Source organism: Onychostoma macrolepis, chromosome 22, assembly GCF_012432095.1.
Source record: "Onychostoma macrolepis isolate SWU-2019 chromosome 22, ASM1243209v1, whole genome shotgun sequence".
Classification (NCBI taxonomy): domain Eukaryota; kingdom Metazoa; phylum Chordata; class Actinopteri; order Cypriniformes; family Cyprinidae; genus Onychostoma; species Onychostoma macrolepis.
In genome coordinates, this window is record NC_081176.1 from 33591657 (window position 1) to 33615186 (window position 23530).

Sequence of the window (23530 nt, forward strand, 5' to 3'; positions counted from 1 at the left end):
CACCTGTCTCAGGAGCTCCTCCTGCCTCCTCTGGATGCGTTCTCGCTCCATCTGGATGCGCTGGAGCCTCATCTTCTGCTGGTGCTGCTGGGCACTCATGGGGCTGCTCATGTTCATCATGGGCTGAGAGTTCTGCTGCTGGGAGCCCTGGACCTGGACCTGGACCTGCGCCTGCGCCTGCACCTGGACCTGCTGCTGCTGCTGCTGCTGGAGGTGCTGCTGGTGGGCCTGCTGGTTCAGCACTGCCACAAACACATGACAAACACACTCAGACACAGTCTTCACTCATCATCACATGCTTTCTGAGCAGAATTCAAGAACTTTCTCCATCTGGCAAGCTCTAAGCTGATTGGCTGGTTTTGAGCAACAAGTCATTTATGAGGAATCAGGCATCTGCAATAGAGATACTTTATATTCTGAGTTAGAGTTGTACTTGTTACTTGTGGATGGACAGAAAACATTATTTTAAAGTTTACAGTAAATATTTCTGGTAATTTCTCCTTGGTTGTTTCCATGTCAGTTAGAAGGTCGTTTCTATCTAAATGGGTTGTTCTCTGGCAAATAGCCAAGCTATATGCGCAAAAGTCTGTCTATACAAAACCAGACAGATTTATTAATCCAAGTTCTAATCCTAATGCTAAAATGGCAAATCATAGTATTTAGAAAAGTGGCTTTGTTTCTGATTGTCTGTGGGAAAACAGGTTAAACAAAGATGGCACACAAACACAATGACTCAATTACAGCCGGCCAGAACGCAACACAGAAAAGTGTTTACCAAGAAATCCTTTCCCAGTCCTACTGAAAAAAATTCTAGCCTTAAAATGTTTTCAGTGTGGCCACCGACAACAGGCAAATCAAGTAAGTCCACTTTTAATGTTAGCAGTACAAAAGATAAGTCATAATTTAGTTTATGACAAATTTCTATATTCTCCGTGAGCCAAACAATAATACTGGATGCTTCTGCTAATAAGACTACTGTTCAAAAGTTTGGGCTCAGTAAGACTGAGTTCTTAAGCCCCGTTCACACCAAGAGTGATATCTATAAAGATAACTATATTAGCGTCCACACCAGCGGACGATATCGTCTGTTTATTCTAAGAACATGCTCGTCTGCCGCTTTAAATTCACAAGCTAATTACAGCAGGATGGATTCTGATTGGGTGTCAATGTTTTTATCGTTCATCTGTTCACACTGATTCAGATCACTAGGGTGGGTCTCTTTTAGATTACAGAAGAATGAGTTTTAACTCAAAATGAACATTTTGGTAAATTGTTTACAATAATTGCTGTATTCTACTGTGATTTCATTTATCTCTGGATGAAGCCAGAGTTCTGGTTTGTGAAAAGCTGTTCTGTTTCAGTGTAAAGAACGTCTGACTTTCTCAGAGGAACAGACCGATAAGAAATAATGTTTGTTTCAAGGACGCAGGCAGAGTTTCACAACTGACATTACAGCACAATAAGATTCATATGCTTTACTTCAGTTTAAACTCAACCAGTTTCATGATGATAATCTTCTCACCTCACACAGGAAGAAATTAACTGCTGTTGCTGTGAAGAGTGCTGGCGACTCGTGACCATATGGAGCATGTGTGTGTATCTGTGTGTGCGGTGTGTTTATCTGTCGGGTAAACCACTTTCACATGGACAAAACATTCCTGTAAAAGCCAGATGTGGGCTGAAAGAGTCGTGAGATACGGCACAAACAAAGCACAGTCTTTCTGCTCTCCGGATCACAGCAGCAGCTCGTCCTGCTCTTGGATTAATTATTGTGCATCTTATTTAAAAATAAAAAAGCTCACTGATGTAGGTGATGGCCGATGATCAGGTGGCTGGAAGGGATTCAATGACCTTAAGAGTAAATAGTTTGTATTCTGTTCTATTTAACAAGTGAAAATTACATTTGGTCCCAATTTATGATAGACATTGTCAACTACAATATACACTCTTAAAAATAAAGGTTCTTTACTGGCATTGATGGTTCAATGAAGAACCTTTAACATCCATAGAAACTTTCTATAGCAGAAAAAGTTCTTTATAGGAGAAAAAAGGTTGTTTGGATTATTAAAATGTAGAAAATGGTTCTTTTAAGAACTTTAAAAAAATGGTTCTTCTATGACATCGCTGTGGAAACACCATTTTGGAACTTTGATTTTTAAAAGTGCACTTACTTTATAAAAAAGAATTTGATACAATATATTAATTCTTACATTGTGCTTACACTTATGTTATTACATATGTAATTACGCTGGCGACTATCCTTCTCATATTCAAAATTTGGTAGCACTTTATTTAACTTTATTTTTCATATACTTGTTTTACAAGTATATAGAGAAATCTGGCATACATATAAAACCAAAGTATACTTTGGGCTTACTCTGTAAGTCAATTGTTACCTTACGTTACTGTAAATGCACGTACTTGTAAAACAAAGTGTAACTCAAAACTCAATTGCAGCCAATATAAATGTGAATCTCACAAGAGTGTTATAAACCATCATTTACACTGTACTTTTTTTTAATGTAAGTACATAGTAGTTACAGATACATAAACAGGAACCCAATGTTCTTGAGGCTTACAGTATGGTTTAGAACAAACAAATTAAAAAGACTCTTAGGTAACACTTTATTTAAAGGTGTCCATAATACAGAGTAATTACCTAATTAAGTACTTAGTAGTAGTCGTTGTACTTACATGAAACAAAATGTACTTACCATGTAACTAAGTTATGGAACAGCCTGTACTTACAGTTTGTAATTATGTACATGTAATAGGCAGCTGCTGTTACACAGCTACTTATGTAACCAAAAGATTGTTACATATGTGTTGCAGACTTTATAAATGTAAGTACACAGACATAAGCCACTTTAAATAAAGTGTATCAAGATGGTACTTAAGTGTACAAATAGCTGTGTAACAGACTCGGTCTGTTTAATTACTTAATTATGTAATTACTCTGTATTATGACACCTTAAACTCTTGTATTGTTACCGACTCTTATTATGTAATCAGGTAATGCTAAGTGTGATCACCAAGAGAATGAGGGTGTTCATTCAGGACATGTACTTGCTTTCAACATCAGCTAGGCTAGATCGGGCTGTACATTAATGTTTTTGCTGTGTTGCTACAGTATGTGGTTGCTGATTGGTTTATAAGGCATTGCTAGCTTAATGGATTTAAGAATTTTAAGAAAAGAAAGTTCCACTTGTATATATCTTTAACTACTATGTACTTAGACTAGCAATGCCATGGGTTCAATTCTCAGTGGACGCATGATACATGTACCATGAATGTAATGCAGGTCACTTCGGATAAAAGTGCCTGCCAAATGTACAAATGTAAAAGTACTGGTCAAAAGAGCACATACCCACGTCTCTGTGGTCTCTAGATATAGAAAAAAACAGTTTGCTTGTTTTATTGTCTGTCAGGCCTAAATTATAAGTCTGAGTGAATAAGTAATGTAATAAGCAAGAGCACACCTCTCCTCAGCAAGTCACTTGATTTGAAGTAGCATACTTGTAGTTTGTTCAAATCCACAACCCTCAAGTATGTCTTAAACATCTGCAGGACCCACATCTTCTCAAATGTGCAAAAGACTCAATCAAACTTACTGGGTGGAAAAACTTGAAGCCCATCACCCTCTGTGTATCTCAGTTCTACTATAAATGGATTTCTGTTGGAGAGGGTTACATAATGCACAAGAGAACGGTTTCAAACTGGCACTTAACCAATTTCCTTGTTAGACTAAATGCAGTGATTCTTCAGACTTGCTATAGACATTTTCAGGCTATCATTTGTCTAGTGAACAGGAAGACAACGCATTAACTATCGAAGTGAGGTAAATGATAAACCGGGTCAAAGTGTCAAGAGATACCACCAACTCATGTATTATCACTCAAAACGAAACAAATCTGCATCACGTAAAGAAGCCAGCAACTCAACTCTACTAAACTCCACAATCATAACCAGGCAGGAGCTGAGGATTATCACGGTTTGCTTTCTTTATAAGATGTGCAAACATTTATTCACATCAAAAAGATCTTCAAAGGATCAGTTTTATGGATGGGGTGGAGGATTTGGCAACCGAGCAGTTGAGGTGAAGCAAAGATGGCCTTATATGGTAAGATGAAGAGGAGACATTCGCTAGTTCAGATCTCACTTCTGTCACTGAAGTCATCAACCATTTTTACTACCAATAAGATATTCTGCATTGTGATATTATTTTCCATGACAATTCAAGGGTTAGTTCCCTCAAGCATGCAAATTGTCATCAATTGCTCACCGTCACGTAATTCTAAACATAGAAGACTTTCGTTCATCCTCGAAACACAAATGAAGATATTTTGAAATCTGACAGATTTCTGTTCACTGAAAGTCCATTCTACCAAAATGTGCTTTCTTGATGCAGAAGAACCAGTGAGGTTTGTTCCCGCGTGTCAAGCGTTTAAAGTTGTGTTTCTATTTACCATATTTGGTGTGCTCTATAGATATGCGTTGATGTTCATTATATTCAGAAGACTTGGCTTTTAATGTCTTTGTTAACTTTTTAAAGCTTGAATGTTTTGGTGGAATGGACTTACAGTGGAATGACACAAATCTCTCAGGTTTCATCATTTGTGTTTCAAAGATGAACTAGCAAGGTGAGTAGACAACGACAGAATTTTAATTTCTCAGTAAATTCTGTTAAAACACTTTGTATAAAACTGAATTACTGTTGCAATTCTGTTTGGCATCACTTGTGTTGCAAAAATCACAAACTTATCCATTATTTGTTGTCTCAGTGCACATATTAATGGTCCCAAGAAAAGCCCAAAACCTTTTGGTTGATTTTTTTTAGGCTAAATATGACCTGGACATGTTTTTGGGGTTCCATGAGATTCACTTTTAAATGCCGTTCATTCAGAGGTCAAAGTTCATGACGTTCACTGTCTAAGTTCAACACAGTCCAACAGGTGGGAAGCAACACTGACTCTCGGTTACGATCTATTCCAGTGTGTGCTGCTGGTCCAGATGTGAACAGCTTCAGCCGGACACACTCTGGCTTCCCAGCCTTTGGCCCCCCTGACATCTGAGTGTCACAATACCCGCCATGATAGAAAACACATGCGCAGCAGACAAGGTTCGTGAAGGAGAGAGAGAGAGATCGAGTCGATTGAGTTGCTAAAGCCACACCAACAAAGAGCTTCTTGTTTCATTGATTTCCCAGAAACGGCATCAGCTGTCCAGCAGGGTCAGCAAAAATGACAGGAAAAAAGGAAAGGAAAATGTCCAGTCCCAAAAATCTGTGAGACATTACAGGACATCCTGTCCCAACAAGAGCTCATAATCAAAGCGTTGGCTAGCAGACCTCATACTGTATCTCGCTCCACTTACATTTACTTGTGCGTTTTATGGTGAAAATCTAAATACCTTCTCACAAAGACAGCAGAGGATATGCACTATTTTACATGTGACTCAACTTTCTGTCCACTAGGTGTGTTGTATACTGGTATTCACGATAACTGTGATAATATAATACTAATATATAATATAATAATATTGTAAATAAACACAAGTGATCTGGTTGACACTCCAACATAGTAGGTATTGTTATTGCACCTATTGCACTCATCATAAAACATAAAATTTAAAAAAAAAATTGCGATAATTTTGTTTTTTGTTATTTTGTAAAAAGTTATTTTGGCCATGATTATCATGTAGTGAAAATCTAATATCATGACAGCAACTAATGTCCACTATTATAAACAAAACAGATTGAAACTCAATGTCAATGATCCGCCCTAGATGTCAAACTAAAGTTATAACACATTAAGGACTGGTCAGTGTACACTGAAAAATCCACCAAAAGTAGTACACCATCCAGACAACTCTTATAGTTTTTCAGTGCACTATTATGGGATGCACCAGTTTTGTTCTGTTATACTACAATACATAGGATAGATAGCATACAAATTAGGAGTAGTCTTAGCATTCATTTTTCTGTAGAGAAACATTTCACATGCTTCAGTCAACCATTTTAAAGATTTCACACACACACACACACACACAAAAAAAAAAAAAATCAATTTCACTTAATTGGATCAGACTTATATGTTATTAGTCACCGGCAACAACACAAATATCTTTAGTATCTTTTGGAAAATCAAAATTCAGTCCACGTTTACAAACCCTCATGCCATTCCAAACTTGTATGACTTTCTTTTTTTTAATTTGTCACTTTTGCCCATACAATGAAAATCAATGCATTCCAGTGTTTTGGACGCCATTGACTTTCACTGTATGGATGAAAACAGTTCTTCAAAATATCTTTGACTGTGTTTCACAGAAGAATTAAAAGTCATACAGGAACCACATGAGGTTGAGTAAATGATGACAGAATTTTCATTGTCCTTGAAAATGGTCATGCTAATGTCTCTCAAGTAGGGGTGGGCGATATGATCACACTCTTATATCACGATATGAGTCATTTTATTTCACGATAACTATATATTTCACAGTATAGTTATTTTTTTCTTTAAAGAATAAAAGTCTTTATATCAAAATTTTTGATACCATAGAAATTTCATAATTATTGTCAATAGTGTCAATTTCACAAAAAACAAAAACAAAAAACACATTAAAAAAAAACGATATAGCCTAAACTAAAAAAAAAAAAAAAAAAAAAAAACAAGCTCACTGAAGACAAGTAAACGGTCAACGATTAAATAAGAATTAGAAATTAATTACAAGCAATAGGACAAAAAAAAAACAACAACTACAGTAGAACAAATAAATAAGAAACGGTACATGCAAAAAAAAAAAAGATTTAGTCAAGAGCAGCGAGAGATTTTCTCTCTTTTGTTGTTTAATTAGCATGAATGACAGACATCAGGAATATTAGACTGCTATCACTTTAAGAGCTGCCTGGATCCAATATACTGTTACAAATGCATTTTCTTTCTCAGCTGTTCGCTTTCACTGAAGGCCTAAATTACTGTGTTTGTGAGGATACTTGCAAAGATGGGCATTTTGGCACATGCATGTGTGCTTTTAAGTGTTCAAGGCCTATAAAGCGGCAAAAATAAATCTGTTCAATTCTCCCGCGCTCTATGAGCAGTGTCTTCATGTGCATGTCTCTCAGACAGCACGCATATAGAGAAATGAGTTCTCTTGCGCTGCTGATTGTGTTTCAATGGCTTAAAATCACTTATTTTTAAACCGCAATGCTTAAAAACACATGCAAATGATAAGTTTTCGTGACCACATAGCACAGCTACAACATCATCTTGAACGTGTAGCCACGATAGTTGAAAATCTCTACCAATTGACAAATTTCTACCAGTTAATCGTGTCTACCGGTTTATTGCCCACCCCTACTGTCAAGGATTGATAAGTTTTTATAAGTAAAATTATCACTGATCAGGCCAACAGACAATTACAAACAAGAGGTATTAGCATGTATTGCAAATCATCTCTGGATCATTTCGCCTTCAGTGCAGACACATGCTAGTCACAGCACTAGAGCAACACCCTCATGCCATTTCATCATATTGCATGTTCAGATTAGTGGCAGTGTGGGAAACGGGTCAAATTATCAGGAATGAGATTGTGGGATTGGAGTGGGAGGTGGACAATTTACATCATTATATCAAGCGACTGGGCTGATTGGACTCCAGGAACACTAGAAGGGAGTACTCACCCACCCGCGGGTCCAGCCATGAGGTGCTTTGGGTTTTGTGGTCAATGAAGTATGTTTCTCCCTGAGGGGTGACGGCCTGCTCCCAACCCTCGGGCAACTGTCCTGTTCGGCAACAGTACAACAGCTAGAGATCAGCCAGCAGCCAGACCCACACTCCAGAGTGATGACCAGAGAAGTGTGCTTTATTTACTGCGCTACTTTTTGGTCTTCTTAAATGTGCAAAAATGACACTTTAAGAGGTACCCTTAAAGGGACAACTTTATACTTTATTTACCACTAAAAGGTACATAGTAATATCTTAAGGGTGTATATTACTAAAATGCACCTTTTAAAGTTTTAAAGCTACTGCCCCAGTAACAAGCTGTCATACCCCTAAAAGTTCAATTTATGTGGATTTGTTCTGACAGTTTGGTAGTTTGTGTGAGATTAATCTTTTATCAAAATGTAATTACCAAAATGACTTTTCTTTTCAGTTCATGTAACCAGAGTCACAAAGCAATATTCAATATTATATAATATAATATAAATAAATTCAATTAAATCTAAATTAATAAAATCCAGTTTGGATTCATACAGTTGTGAAAATATTTATACAATTTACAAGAAAAGTTTAAATTTAATAACTTTTTTTTTATAATGTCATGTGGTGCAACCATCTAGTAAAAAAAAAAGCAAAAAACATTTTCCTTACACACTGAAGACATAGTACTCAAATCTTAATCGTAATTCTAATAAAATTTCTTAATATTTTTCAAGACAACAAGTTTTCTTATTATAATGAAATAATATTGAATAATCAATAGTTTCTAATAAAAAAAAAAGTTACTGCGGAGTTGTACCACATGACACATTTTGCAACCTTAACTATCCTTGCCTTGTCATAAAAAAGAAAAAATGATCTGATATCATAAGAGACCTCTTTATGACATAATTTAAAGTTTTTTTGTTTGTTTGTTTTTGGATGTTTCTGCATGCTAGACCATATGAACTTGTTTTGGAGGACAACAGCCTCCAATTCAATTAAAATTAGATTAAATTGAAATTGTATTCAGAAATTCAAAACACCTTCATCATATAAGATAAATATATATTATGTCATTGTATGAATGAAATGCATTTTGTAAGTTTTAATACAATAAAAAAATTAGTATCTCATCACTGACCAGATGACACATTCATACTGGGCTCAATTTCTTACAAGCTAAAAAAAGCAGTCGCAGCTGCCTTTAAAACTCTAGAGTGTGATGCAATACGGCAATTGTTGTTGTAAGCGAGGGGGAAAAAAGCTATGGAAAGCATTCAACAAAACTGTATTGTTCTAATAATGAACTCCTGCATTAGAGTGTCAATTACCCATAATCCCTAAGTTTTGAGGGGGGCCCCACCGTGAATTACTGCGAACACACAACAGGTGAAGGCTCAAGCTGGTCTAAACTAAGAATACAGGAAATCTGTTGCCTCTCAAGTTCCTAGAGGCTGAAAAAAAAATCCTCCATCCAGGGACAGAGGAAGCACAAGGAATTGTGGGATTGTAGGCACAGGATCTGAGTCACGGCTTTCTATTATACGTCTGTTGAACTTGTACTAGTTCCATGTGAGCCAAAATGGATGACACGGCCATGTCAAAAAAAAAAACCCTGAGCGGTTGAGTCACCGGAAGATCGTGCACCAGAGAAATGAGTGGTTGAGTTTACAGAAAAGCAGCCGTTTGAACGAGTGTAGCAGGTTGGCTTAAACACACATCATTATTTCAGGCTGAGCAGCTTTATTCACATCCACACAAGCACAGTGAGACATTATCACCGCTGCTTCCTCCCTAGTCATGATGTGTGATACCCTCATATCGAAAAGGAAAAGTTGCATCTTATTTGCTATTATTTACAACAAGGTAAAAAGGAAACAGTTAGGAGTTTTTGTTAAATATCTTTACTTCCTGTGAATGGAGCCAACATCTCAAACTTCATAGTATGTAACTCTATATGCTGAGATAGTTTCCGTCTACTGTATGCAGTGCTGGAAGGAATATTTCTCCCTCCAAACTCTTTCGTCTTGTTCTCATCCCTCCATCCCCCCCTTCGCAGGAATCTGTTTCTCGGCTGCCAACAAAGCAGAGGCACACCTTTTTTTCCATTTCATCACAAATCAGGATTTGGGAAGAAAAAAGCTAAACAAAGAAAGCACATTTGGAAATCATTTAAGGTACTGACAGAGTAAGAGAGGCGGCCCGTGTCACGGGACAAGAGCAAGCAACACGCAAAACATGCTACAGTCAACTCATGTATGACAGTCAACAAATCGAATACAGCTTTAAAAGCCTTCAGATCTGCTGGCTGGGAGGCTCTTTTCATTAAATCAGCATTTGGCCCCTTCAGAAATACCATTTAAACCTCATTCAGGGCCTCTGATCAACAGACAGACTGCTCCATGTGCTGTTATACAGAAATGGCAGATAAACTTCATGTCATATACACATACTTTTAAGAAATTACTAAATGAAACACTTTGTTACTTAGTCTAAAACAATTTTTTTTTTTTAAGGTACCTAGCCTAAAATAATACAAAACAGACAATTTTTTTAAGTAAATGTTAACGATTCCTTAAAAACACATACTAGATTCAAATACAGTACATTCTGAATGCAACCTAATCTTATGAGAAAACGTAACTATTTTACGCGGTTTCGTATGAATTCGTATGATTTGATTTGTACAAAAATATAAGTTTTTTAGAAAAACACTTAAGCATGTCAGTCCATCCCTAAACCTAACACTCAGTTTGGCATAAACAGATTGTACAAAAACATACAAATGTACAAATTTATACTAATTCAGTAAAACGTAGCAAATGTAGCTAATAACTGCCATGAGACTGTGGCTTTTTGAAATCGGCCCCAATACATTCATTTACTATTCCTTACAATACTCTACTAATATAATCAACTTGAATTCAGAATTTGTGAATTTGGATATTTAATTTGATTGCACCGAAAGGCCTGTGGGCGCAGTTTTCTGTTGAGATGGGGTTATTTATTTGAAGTGACCCACACAGTGCATTGGTATCCACTGAGTGTACAGTATATCGGTTGAACACTCATTACTGTGGTGCACTCAGTTATGCTCACTATGGTTTGGGACACCACTACAAATGGCTGTTGCCTTCAAATAGTGCACTAAATAAGAGTAAATGGTGTTTTTAGTGGATCATGTGTGTTGCACAAATGGTGTGGGTTTAAGACTATAGGAGTTTGTTTAAATCTCTAACCCTTAGCACACACATCTAAATACAAAAGAAAATAACTATTTTAGCATGCTAAAATGCATGAAGTCAACTACTGTACTTTTATTAAACTTCATGAAGTTCATCCCAATTCCACATCAGAGGTGTGATATTAGATGTCTGTGTGAATGTCACGGGCCGTTGAGCATTGGAGTTACACAGGGCAAGCACTTGTAGCAAAGCACCTTCAGCTCCTTTCCAGCTGATTGAAAACAGCTCAAGAGAGCATGTGTGTTTTCATGAGTAATGGGGAATGTGGACTGCTGGGAGGGATGGCTTTCACACTCACCGAGGTTGGGTTGAGAGAGGGCCATGGAGCGCTGCTGTATGTTGCCGTTGTTGGAGGCTTGATTGTGCAGACCCATCTGGGTCACCGAGGGTGTCATGGTCTTCCTGGGGTCATGCCATGTGGTGATCTTCTCAATGTGACTGCACAAGAACGAAAACAACATGTTCACATTAAACACTCTGCAGAAGAGTATTCACACTGTTTCAAAGAAAACCTGTATTTCTTTAGGTCAAGCAAATCAGAACTTGTTTTTCTTGAATTCTAGGAAAACAATGGTGATTTTGCACATTGGACACAGCCTGACACCAACCCTTTACTCCAAAACCCATTTAAAACCCAACTGTCTCTCAGAGGACACATTTAGATTTCTTGGCCATGTCTAACTACAATGGCGTCAGCGTTGGGGAAGCACTACGGAAATGACATGGTGATGGAAAAAAATGAGATGGGAAGAATCAATTATATCAATGCTTTTGCTTTTCTTTTCTTTCGCAAAGGTTCCCAAAAAAAATTAAATTTTAGAAAACAAACTAGATTTTAACTGTTTTATGAGTTGCCATTTTCATATGAATTTGTCTGATAAAATTAATTTTTTTGAAAAAAAAAAAACTAAGCATGAAGGACAACCCCTAAACTTAACCCTTAGTGGGTTTAAACAGAAAAATGTATTCACAAAAATAAGAATTCATAGGAACCCACCAAAACTTAAAGCAGTTAATAAGTGTCATTAGACTGTGACTGTATCTGAAATCGCCCTCTATTCACCATAAATTTACCTACAAACATTTTGAGCAGAAATAAATGCAACGTTGCTTCAGTAAACACAAAGGTTTTGTGAGCAAACTTATTAGGGGGAACTCAAAAGTTTTGCAAAAAATAAAATAAAATAAAATAAAATAAATAAATAAATAAATATATATATATATATATATATATATATATATATACACACACATTATATATATATATATATATATATTCATTTTACGATGCAAGATTCTGCCTTAAATCATTCAACTCAAGCCATTTCTGGACTCAACACAACCTTTCGACCTGCAGTTCTAACCACAGAGCTCTAAAAGTCCAGAATGAACAATCACTGCAGATCGTGAATCAAGTAACAGATGTACTGGTGTTTTCAGGCTGTGGTGTCATCGACAGTTCACTCTCATCCTCTCCACTCCTCCACCTTGAGTGAACCCTTCAAAACTTCAGCTACGTGAAATTCTGGCTTCTCTGCATTTTTTCATGCAAGGCCACGAGCGTCAGACTGGCGGTTGCTACATGACAATCTCAGTGTCCCTCAGTCAGTAAACCAGTTTAGCATTGCTTTCATTATCAGGTGGGCTTAGTTCAGGGGTGCTCAAACCTGCTCCTGGAGAAATGACTTCCGCTTGAGATTAGTCTCAAACCTTGTCTGACATTTTCAATCTTGATGAGCAGGTTCAGGTGAGTTTCACTAGAGCCGGAACTGAACTCTGCTGGAAAATAGATCTGCAGGACTTCAGGATACGGTAATGATGAATAAATGCAAGCCTTGTAAAACCACTAGTTAAGCTCCAAAATTTGGTTGCTAGTAGAGTTATTTTATTTCCAGTCGATCACCTGCAAAGCTAAAGGGGTGGTCATTTTTCGTTCCATTGATTTCCATCTATACACAATCTCATGCTAAGTTTCCCATTCAACTTCATATGAAAGTTGGGCAAACTAAGTCCTGCTAATTAATATTATATGAATACGCGTGACCAATAGAAGATCGACACATCATATTGTGACACGTTGGGAGTAAAATTGGAGTAAAGCTTTTAAATTTTGGATTTATTTTATCAGGGTGCAGTTTTATTAGTGTATTAAATGTGGTGAAATTTTGAGCCAAAAAAGGTCAATGTTCCATTGTCAATTGAATAGTGATGCATGAAGCTCTACTTACACAAGAGTTATTTTCAAACCAAGCAGATTTCTATTTGTTAATGCGGCGAATTTGCATGACCAATTTGAACCATTTTTGACAAGCTTAAAATAGTACATACACTCTTAAAACAAAGGTGCTTCATGATGCCATAGAATAACCTTTTTGTATAAATGGTTCCATTAAGAACCTTTAACATCTGAATAACCTTTCTGTTTCACAAAAGGCTCTTTGTGGCGAAAGAAGATTCTTCAGATTATAAAAGGATAAGAAAGAGATGGTTCTTTAAAGAACCTTTGACGGAATGGATCTTTGTGGAACTAAAAATGGTTCTTCTATGGCATCACTATGAAGAACCTTTTAAGCACCTTTATTTTTAAGAGTGTAAATTGTGTAGAGTCAACAATCAAAAATTCACCTTAATTCTAACCAAACTATTTTTAAGTTTTAAACGAAAATATATGACACTAAACTTCACCTGCTTGTTTGTACACAAACTGGTCCGAACAGACAATCATATGGCTGTTAGTGACCAAATGAGTCACAAAATACACAAATGCCTCAATCAGAGAGTGACTCACTCAAACTATTCACGCTCCGCTGTGAAGATTATCTATTTCCTGCTGATCTCAGGCCTGCACAGTGGCAGAACAGGAAGCCATGTCTCAACGTGCTGCCCTGACAGCAGACCCCCCGGTGTTTGTTTTGAGAAACTATTATTCTGTATCTTTAATAAACTGTTTCTAATTTTTTACTGGTTAAATTTCCAAGAATTCTGTATTTCTTCATAAGATCTTAAAAAAATAATATTGCTAAAATAAAATGTTTTTTGGTCACGCTGTAAACCTGACCATCGGTTTCTAAAGTTGTGGTTTAAGAGACTCCAGCTTTGTGAAATACATCAACAGTGGGGTTAATTAACACAGTCAGGATGCTAGCAGTCTGAGTGGTTTAGATTTACGAAGGTCTGACAGGGGAGAGAAGGAACGGGCCCTCGGGGGTCTTTGGGTTCTGGGTGGGGCAGCTGTCCTGCACCTGTGGGTTGGGCCCCTTAAATTTGAGGCCCATCTTCCCATACGTTAAAGCCAATACGTGCAGTGGAGCAGCTGTTTAGCAGCCTAATGTTAAAGCAAACAACAATTAGCCAGTGGCACAATTTTGCTTTGTAGAATTATCAGGGCTAGTGGCATAGTGGCACAGGCATGGCATTTTTTGTCTGCTTAAAGGGTCATATTTATCACTTTTACAACATTATATTTTTCTCTCTTATAATGTTAGTCAAGGTTCTGTTAAAAAAAAAAAACAGCTGTACTTTTCTTTTGACCATTTTCCAGCCTCTCTCTGACCCTTTCAGTGAGTGCTTAATAAGTGACAACTAATAAAAAGCTTTTTATGCAAATCTCAGTTTACTTGTGATGTTGCCACAAGTAAAAGTGGGCGGTCCTATGTCAATGAGCTCATGGTTGTAAGTTGTTTGGAAAGGAAAGTTTTTGAGACATGATTTTATGTCTACTTCAGTGATTCTCAACTCTGGCACTCGAGATCCACTTTCCTGCAGAGTTTAGATCCAACTCTACTCAAACACACCTGAACAAGGTAATCAAAGTCTTCAGAATTATTAGAAAGGTGCAGGCAGGTAAGTTTGATCAAGGTTCTGCAGAAAAGTGGAATTTAATGGCTAAAGTTGAGAACCCCAGGTCTACATAGTAAATCAGACTCTTACATTTCTAAAGATGAATTCAAAAATCTTGTTGTCCTCTTATGGTACAGTACTTTCATTTCTTCATTTAAAACCGCAATATTAAAAAGTCTATTAAGATAATTAACATAATCAATTACACTAACATAACCAAATCAAAACCCATTACTTTACCAATACTAAGAACCCGGACGAGCCCCCGTTTTTTACTTTTCCGTATCCAGTATAGGGCTAAAAGGTGGGGTTTATAGTTTTTCAGAAATGAGTTTCTGCACTGGTTTGGAAAACTAAAGCAGAGATTAGGAGGCACAGGGGGCTGACGCTTGGGTCTCGCACGGCCATGTTTGGGTACAAGCCACATGCTGTTTGCAGAGGAAACACACACACATCTCAAAGAAACAATGGCTTGGTGGTGGATTAGAGGTGACACACAGGCTGAAACAACACTCACAGTAGCCAGATGGACACAACACCTCTGAGCTGAGCTTCCCGCTCTTCCTGTTAGCGTGCTAGCTGTGGAAAATAACACACACACACACACTCCAATACAGTCCCAGCGCTTGTCGTGGGGCAAATTCATGTCAACAAACACGCTTACAGCACAGAAGTGAGTGAATCTCTCATTCGCCATTTAAAATCATCACCTGGTAGCCTGTGTGTTGCCTGCAGAGCGCATTCTATAAATGACTTTAATTTTAAATGCAATTTATTTAATTGTGGCTTCAACACAATGTGTGTTTGTTTTAGAATGTATCTGTATTCTAGTCTACTCTCACAAAAACTGAAAGAAAATCAGTTTCGGCACATATATATACAGTACATTTGAAATTTACAGTCTTTCTTTTCCACGAAAATAAAGCAAAAATATTGATGACTCATGTTAAACAACAGATTTTGTCAAATCAGATGCTAAAAAGAGAATGTCCCTCCCCCAATACCACTTTCAACTGACTAGAAAGCAGCAAATCATGGCTGTGATGCAACTAAAGCCTATTAATTACAAAAAATAGCTGTTTGATATTTCCTGTTTGAAAAAGTATCAAACTCTACCCAGATCCATCTCGTATGTTGTTCTAATTATAGAGCAGGCAGTGGCACAGCAGACGCATCTGAAGGCACCTTTCACCCGCAAGCGTGTTCAGAGTCCAGCAAGAAAACTCCAGGAATGTGTGTCTGTCTGTAGCCATAGAGATTGCAACACACTCCAGACGGAGCTGGCACACATACACACACACACACACACACACGATGGCACACAAGCAACACACACTTACTTAGGAAAACAATCTGTGTTAGACATCTATACGATTTTTACCCACCTCAGAGATGAGTGTTGACTCTTGTTAGAAATAATATAGGTGTAAGTCAATAATTAAAATTTTAGTCTAATATTTTACTATTATTCTACATAGCAATAATATACAAGTGCTATGACAAGTCTCGGTTAGCCTAGCAAGTTTTATATATATATATATTTAAAAACAAAAAAACAGCAGTTAGAAAACGAATAGAAAGTGTAAGTGTTAGAGGGTCAAGTCAACAAATAGATCAGATAGAATTAGAACAGAGAGTGCTAGAGTTAGAGGGTCAAATAAAGATGGAAGACATGTGTTATTAGCCATTTGTTGAAGATGGCTAAGGACTCAGCTGCTCGGATTGAGTTGGGCAGGTCATTCCACCAGGAGGGAACATTAAATGTAACATACGTATACACACACACACACACACATACGTATATATATATATATATACGTATGTGTGTGTGTGTGTATCGTATGTTACATTAAATGTAACATACGTATACACACACACACACACACACACACACACACACATATATATATATATATATATATATATATATACACACACACACACACACACACTGTACATCAGGCATCCTCAAATCTGGCCTCCTGCAGAGTTTAGCTCTAACCCTAATCAAACACACCTGAACATGCTAATCAGAGTCTTCAAGATCATCAGAAAAACACAGGTAGGTGAGTTTGATCAGGGTTGGAGCTAAACTCTGCAGCAGATTGGCCCTTCAGGGAAAGATTTGAGGAACCCTGCTGTACATACATATGTTTGCATGTTGCATTTATTTGATAACCGAATTAGTTATTTTTATTTAGCAAAATCTTTTTTCTTTTGATTTTGACTTGAATAAGACCTTTCCTTACAGTTATAATGGAATAATAGTTACAGTACAGTTACAATAACAGTTACAAAAAAAGTAATTTTGATGCATTGTTTTAACTTTTTTTATGCAAACCAGAATCAAAAAGCTTTGAAAGAGAGTTTTTCTTCTCCACAAAATTCTGAAAAGCATCTCAAAGGTCATTTCATTCAAGAACTGATGCTAAAACAGGGCGGATGGTAACTGTGGTCGGGTCTGGGCTGACTCAGGGACATCCTCCCCACTGAAAACCACCCCGTCCGTAGGGTGACAGCAGCCCAGCATGGCTCTGGGACTCTCTACACCCAGCTGTGCTAATTGAAAACAGGAACAAAAGAAAAGGATCCACTTTCCCAATTACTCTGAGCTCGGGTTACCGGGGAATTCCTGCACATCCAGCACAAAGGCGACTCCTCCTCAGAAGAGAAAAGAAATCGGTGACGGAGGGCCTGTCCGAAAGACGGATCGCCAGAGGTCAGATTTAGACGGCAGGGATTGTTGAAGGACACCAGCTGGATATTGCGGAATCAGAAGTATTCAATTGAATGTGAAAATGTGAGGGAGGGGCGCGCAGGAAATGGAATGCGCTACTAATTATAGTCATCCAGATTACTGCCGCTGCACCCTGACATCTTCTGTGGAAACGGGGCAAGTCGTGGCTTGTGTTTGCAGGCCTGGTCAGCAGTGAGGACAGTGTGACCAAAACCTGCTACTCTCAAATGGTTTGTGAAGCTACAAGCAGTTCAACTACAGTTGAGCGACTTGGCACACTTAATTACGTAGTGATTTATAGATAGACTGGATACAGATTGTTTCAAAGAAACTTCAGTTTCATAAACAGTGTTTATGTTGTAAAATTGATCAATTAATAAATTCAAATTCAAAATAAATTAGTGCTGTTAAGCGATTGATCGCATCCAAAATAAAAGTTTTTGTTTACATAATATATATATATGTGTACTGTGTATATTTATTATGTATATATAAATACATACACATGCATATCTTCCAGAAAAAATATGTTATGTTTATATATTAAATATATTTATTTATAATATAAATTATATGAATATAAATATAGACATGTAAGTACATGTAAATATTTTCAAAATATATGCATGCATGTGTGTGTATTTATATATACATAATAAATATACACAAAACAGTAGAAGTAGAAAGTTAATGATTATTATATACTGTAAAAATGAAAGTAAATCTATTTAAGAGGGGCAGTATCTTTTAAAATGCATAACTTTTAAATGCATTTTTTTTTTTTTTTGCAATCTGAGCAGTATTTAGCTATTACACATTTATTACACACTTATTACATGCTAATTTTTACCTATAAATTATCTTAAAGTTTCCAATTAGACTATTAGCCTGGTGATCGACCAAGCAGAATCAAGTTTTTCATCTGACAGCAGATGGCGTGACGCTTAAGAAACCTATTTTAACAGTCATTGTTTTTTTCAATTCCATTATGTGATGCTTAGAAATAACTAACTTTGTTAGTAGCGTCACTAGATTTAGTTAGTTACTGCCTTAACACTAAAAACTCTCAATCAAATATTTATTTGTTTCACAAAAATAGGATTCGAATATCACAAAGTATCAAGCACTAACATGAGCCATTGGATCAAAAGGCAAGAGACAGTCTATGCTAAATACGCTGTGTTTATAAAAGCTATTTAACTCTTTCCGAGCCAAAAACAGAATTTTCTGGGTTTCCGTGTTCACGCTGTTGTACGCTCGGGGGGCGCTATTACACATCCCTTGGATGAGTCTAGAATGTGCTGATCAAAAACACAAATTAGGAAGACACAGAAACGAGTGCTCTCATATGCAAGCATATGCATATGAAAAATAATGCGATCATCAACAATAAACAGCATATAAATGAAAACTGCCTAATGCTACCGAGTGAAATGGCGATCCAGGAAGTGCTAAAGGACTGTGCAAGCTTTAGGAGTGCTATTGGAGGCCATCTACTGCATCTTTGCTTTGATAATAGTACTGAATATGATCCAGATGTAGTATTTGATAAAAATGCGATTTTCCCCTTTCTTTTTTATGAAGCCTACCTACCTACCTCAAGTGTTGATAAAAAAAAAAAAAGAATGATTGAAGCTAGAATAAAACAGATTTTATTTTGTTTAAAAGTTATTTTGATGTATTGCATGTCCAGACAAAATATTCTGGGGGCCATTAAATTTTAGTGAAAATCCTCAAAAATGCTGGCGGTGGCTGACAACTTTTTTTCAAAAACACTGGTGGGGAAAGAGTTAAGAGGGACAATATCTTATCTAAAATGCATCAGACAGTAAGATCTCTTTTGCAATCTGAAAAGTAGTTGCTATTACATGTTTATTACACAGTTATTACTAGGGATACTGGGATTACTAGGGATACTTGTATATCGGTATCGGGACCGATACTGAGCTCCTGTACTCGTACTCGTTAAAATGCCCTGATACCAAGCGCCGATACCACACAGCATGTGATAAGTGCCATATTCAGACAAAGAAACAACGACAACAGAACAACAGACAGCAGAATGGAGTTAGAGATTAAGAATGTCTACGAAGCAGATGTATCCAGTGAATAATGTTAAACAGTATTAATGTCTGTATAGCTGATGTGTGCGAGCTGATAAGCAAAGCACGCTGAGTCGATTGAGCGCGCGGCGGTGCAGATGTGCGAGCTTGTCGAGTGAATATCCCTTTCTCACAGACATCACTGGAAAGTTTGTAGTTCGGTCGGATATGTCAAAAACAAGTAAGTAAAACAATGCACAATTTACGTAATGGTACGGAGGGAGGGAGAGAGAGAGAGAGAGAGAGAGCGCACAAACTTCTGTTGTGTGATCTTTATTGATGTTCGCTCACTTAGCACGCATCTTTTGGATTAAAACTAAATCGTAAATATAAGACAATTTATAGGGGCATTCTCTATAAACATAATTTATTTTCAACCTTAAGCATACACGACTTTCTATGCGCTTGGCTGTACTGTACTTGTCCCTCTCATTCTGCACCAGTACAAATACGTGCGTGCGTTGCGCGTGTTTTGCTTGTTTCATGAGAGTTTCTGCATTATATGAGTGGTTTTGGAATATAAATCGCAGCATGCTTCAGATGGAAAACTTCTATTTCTGAAAATATCACAGTTAGGAGATTTATAACGAGTGGTTCCCTGCATTATTACAGCAAAACGCCTGATTACAGTACTAAACCGCTGCAATGGAGCAGCTCTAATGCTATTAAATTAAAGATGGAAAAAAAAAAAAAAAAAAAGAACAGTGAAAGTAACAAAAACTTGTAAAATACATTTTAATGTGCCAAATATAATTTTTGATATTTTTTATTAGTGGGTGCAGGACACTATAGTTCATTTATGTAAATGAGGATAGCAAAATAAAGTAAACTGTGGCATATTATACCCAAAAATTCTTCATACAGTGGACTACCAATAAAACTGATACAAATTTGGAAGCAAAAAATTCATCAGACCGAGTCTGGGGGAAAAATTGAAGTTCAGGTTTGCATGAACCTGGTTGACATGCCCAGGAGACTACAGGTTGTCATTAAGGCTAAGGGTGGCCTGACAAAGTATTGATAGTTGTGTAAATATTGTCATACTAACAGCTGTCTGAATAATTTTTGGTTGATTGTAATCCATCACATACCTTTCTATCAAAGTTATCTGACATTATCAAGCTGAATTTGTTCTGACACAATTTAACTCTGAGATCTCTGAGCGAATAAACTGTGATAATGTGAGAAATGTTGAAGGTGTCTGAATAAATTTTGGTTTGACTGTATCTATTTGATAAATGAAGTTAACCAACATTATACATACTCATTTGGTTTCTGTACCAAAATATTTGAAAAATTATTTGAAAAATTTACAAATGCAATGAAATATCGGTATTTGGTATCGCCAAGTGGCAAAAATAAAAGTATCGGTATCGGGCGAGTACTGGAAAAAGTGGTATCGGTGCATCCCTAGTTATTACATGTTACATCAACATGAAATATTATTTTTAATGATATACTATCTTAAAGCTTCCACTTTAAAAAAAATAAATAAATAAACCAATTAACCAAGCACAATCAAGTTTTCGAAACAGTCATGTAATAAAGTGATAATTAATGGGTAATTACTGAAATAAAGTGCACTGAAGCTATTTGTGTGGAGTTTTGGGGTCAATATCACTCTATATTGAAGGAATAGATAATATGTATTATTATAATACTAATATTTATTTATATTTATTTTGTACATTCAGTGCAGTATTTATTTGCCACAAAAACACAGAGAGTATTAACCAATTGTTTCCTAGCACCTTGACATATGAGTATATCTGCTAGTTGATTTCCCAAAAGTCAAGTCACCTTTATTTATATAGCGCTTTTAACAATACAGATTGTGTCAAAGCAGCTTTACGGTATTATTAGAGTTGTAAACAATGTGTCTGTGTGGTTTGAGCATCAGCCACCCTCAATCATAGGTGTGAGTTTAGGGTGGGATGATGTTTTCATCTGACGCACTCAAAAAACCTGTTTAAAAAACAGTCAGTTAGTTAGGTAGTTTAGTTACTACCCTAAAACTAAAACTCACAGTCAAACATTTGAAACACTTTGTTTCTCGAAAATAGGATTCGAACATCACAAAGTCTCAAGCGCCAACATGACCCATTGGATCCAAAGGCAAGGGACAGTCCACGCTAAATAGCTGCCGTGTTTGTGTGGAAACAGACTCCAAAAATACTTATTCAGCTAGTGGAAAACTGAAGCAGTCCCACATCAGATCTTCCTCAGCTGTTGTGAAGGACTTTGGGCGGCTTGTCGTGTTACTGGTTCGGACAACTGGCCCGTGAGTGTGGGAGTCAACGGCCCTGCAGCTGCTATTGGGTGCGCTAACTTTAGACCTGGCAGGGATTTACTGGCTCTGTTCAGTCACACGAATGTTTAGAGAGCCAAATGATCAAGTATATACGTAGAAAACAATAGTGTTTTATATATATATATATATATATATATATACTGTGTGTATATACAGCAGTCAGCATTTGAAGTGGATCAAAAAAGTTAATCAAAGTTGTCCTAAGACAAGAACACATTTTGGCTTTAGGTTTTAGGATAACTTTGATGAAAGGTTTTGATCCACTTCAAATGTTGACTACTGTGTGTGTGTGTGTGTGTGTGTGTATGTATGTATGCATGTATGTATATATATACACACACACACACACACACACACACACACACACACACACTGTAAGATATAAATCCATAAAATAACTGTAATATATATATATATATATATATATATATATATATATATATATATATATACTGTGTGTTCAATTAGAATTAAACATTTTCTAAGTATAAAAATCTACCTCAGTGTATGCTCTACACTATAGGGAGACATTTACACTTTTTCATAACAGATTTATTTAAACATACAATAAATAATAAAGACATTACTGACAGGTAAAGTAAAATATAATGAGTATACAGTCATATTTTGCAAAATGCTCTTCTGCTCTTCTTGCAAACTACTAACAAGCTGTGGACACTTATGACTTTCCTAAAGTAAATGAAATGCATGCAGTTTCCACAAAAAAATGTTTTCAGCATTGATAATAATCAGAAATGTTTCTTGAGCAGCAAATGAGCATATTATTATGTGACACTGAAGACTGGAGTAATGATGTTGAAAATTCAGCTTTGATCACAGCAATCAATTACATTTTACAATATATTTACATAAAAACAGTTATTTTAAATGGCAAAAATATTGTTTCACAATATTACTGTTTTTACTGTAAACAATTAAATGCAATTTTTGTGAGCATAAGACTTCAGTAACATAAAAAATGGTTAATCTTTTGAACTGTAATGCATATGTATTATTATTTATTACATATACACTTCAGTGCATGTGTATATATACATACACATCTGTGAAAAGCCTCAGATCTCCTGTATTGAGGGACAGACAGGCGGTCATAATGTGGGCTGGAGGAGAACTGAGGGTCTGAATACAGAGATCATGACAGTAAACCAGTGACTCATGACTACTGCCTTTCCCGTCAGAGACAAAGCAAAGCCTTATGGGAAGTTTGGGAGTTGCTTGACCCTTAGCACAGTTAAGAGGTCTGTATCATTGTTCTGCTACTCTATTAAGAGTTAAATGCCTGTTTAAAAGTTAAATATGTAACTGGTACATTCAGTATTTGGATTACATGTTTGTCCAGATCTCCAGATCCGAGCTCTTATACGCTGGTGCTGTTGTTGAGACACTGCATGATTTAGGAGGATCTCATTAGGACTGTATAATGCGGCAGATCTGGACGGCGGCCCAGTATGTTAAATAACTCCAGAAGGACTCTGCCCGACTGAAGACTAACAAGAAGCAAATTGTGCTGTGGAAAAGAATGTACTGATCCCATCTCTTAAAGCGGAGAGCTATTGAGCCTCTCATGAACCCAC

General features: G+C 36.7%; 1 protein-coding gene across 3 annotated transcripts in view; it reads right to left on the bottom strand.

Moving 5' to 3' along the window:
- Positions 1-23530, bottom strand: part of wwtr1 (WW domain containing transcription regulator 1) — a 52204-nt gene that overhangs the window by 8729 nt on the left and 19945 nt on the right. For 2 of the 3 annotated variants that reach the window (XM_058760263.1, XM_058760262.1), the window contains exons 2-4: positions 11244-11383; positions 7679-7780; positions 4-242 (exon numbers count right to left, since the gene is read on the bottom strand). In XM_058760263.1, coding sequence (XP_058616246.1) covers positions 4-242; positions 7679-7780; positions 11244-11383 — 481 coding nt within the window. The remainder of the gene's footprint in view (positions 1-3; positions 243-7678; positions 7781-11243; positions 11384-23530) is intronic. The other variant, XM_058760264.1, reaches the window with a different exon arrangement.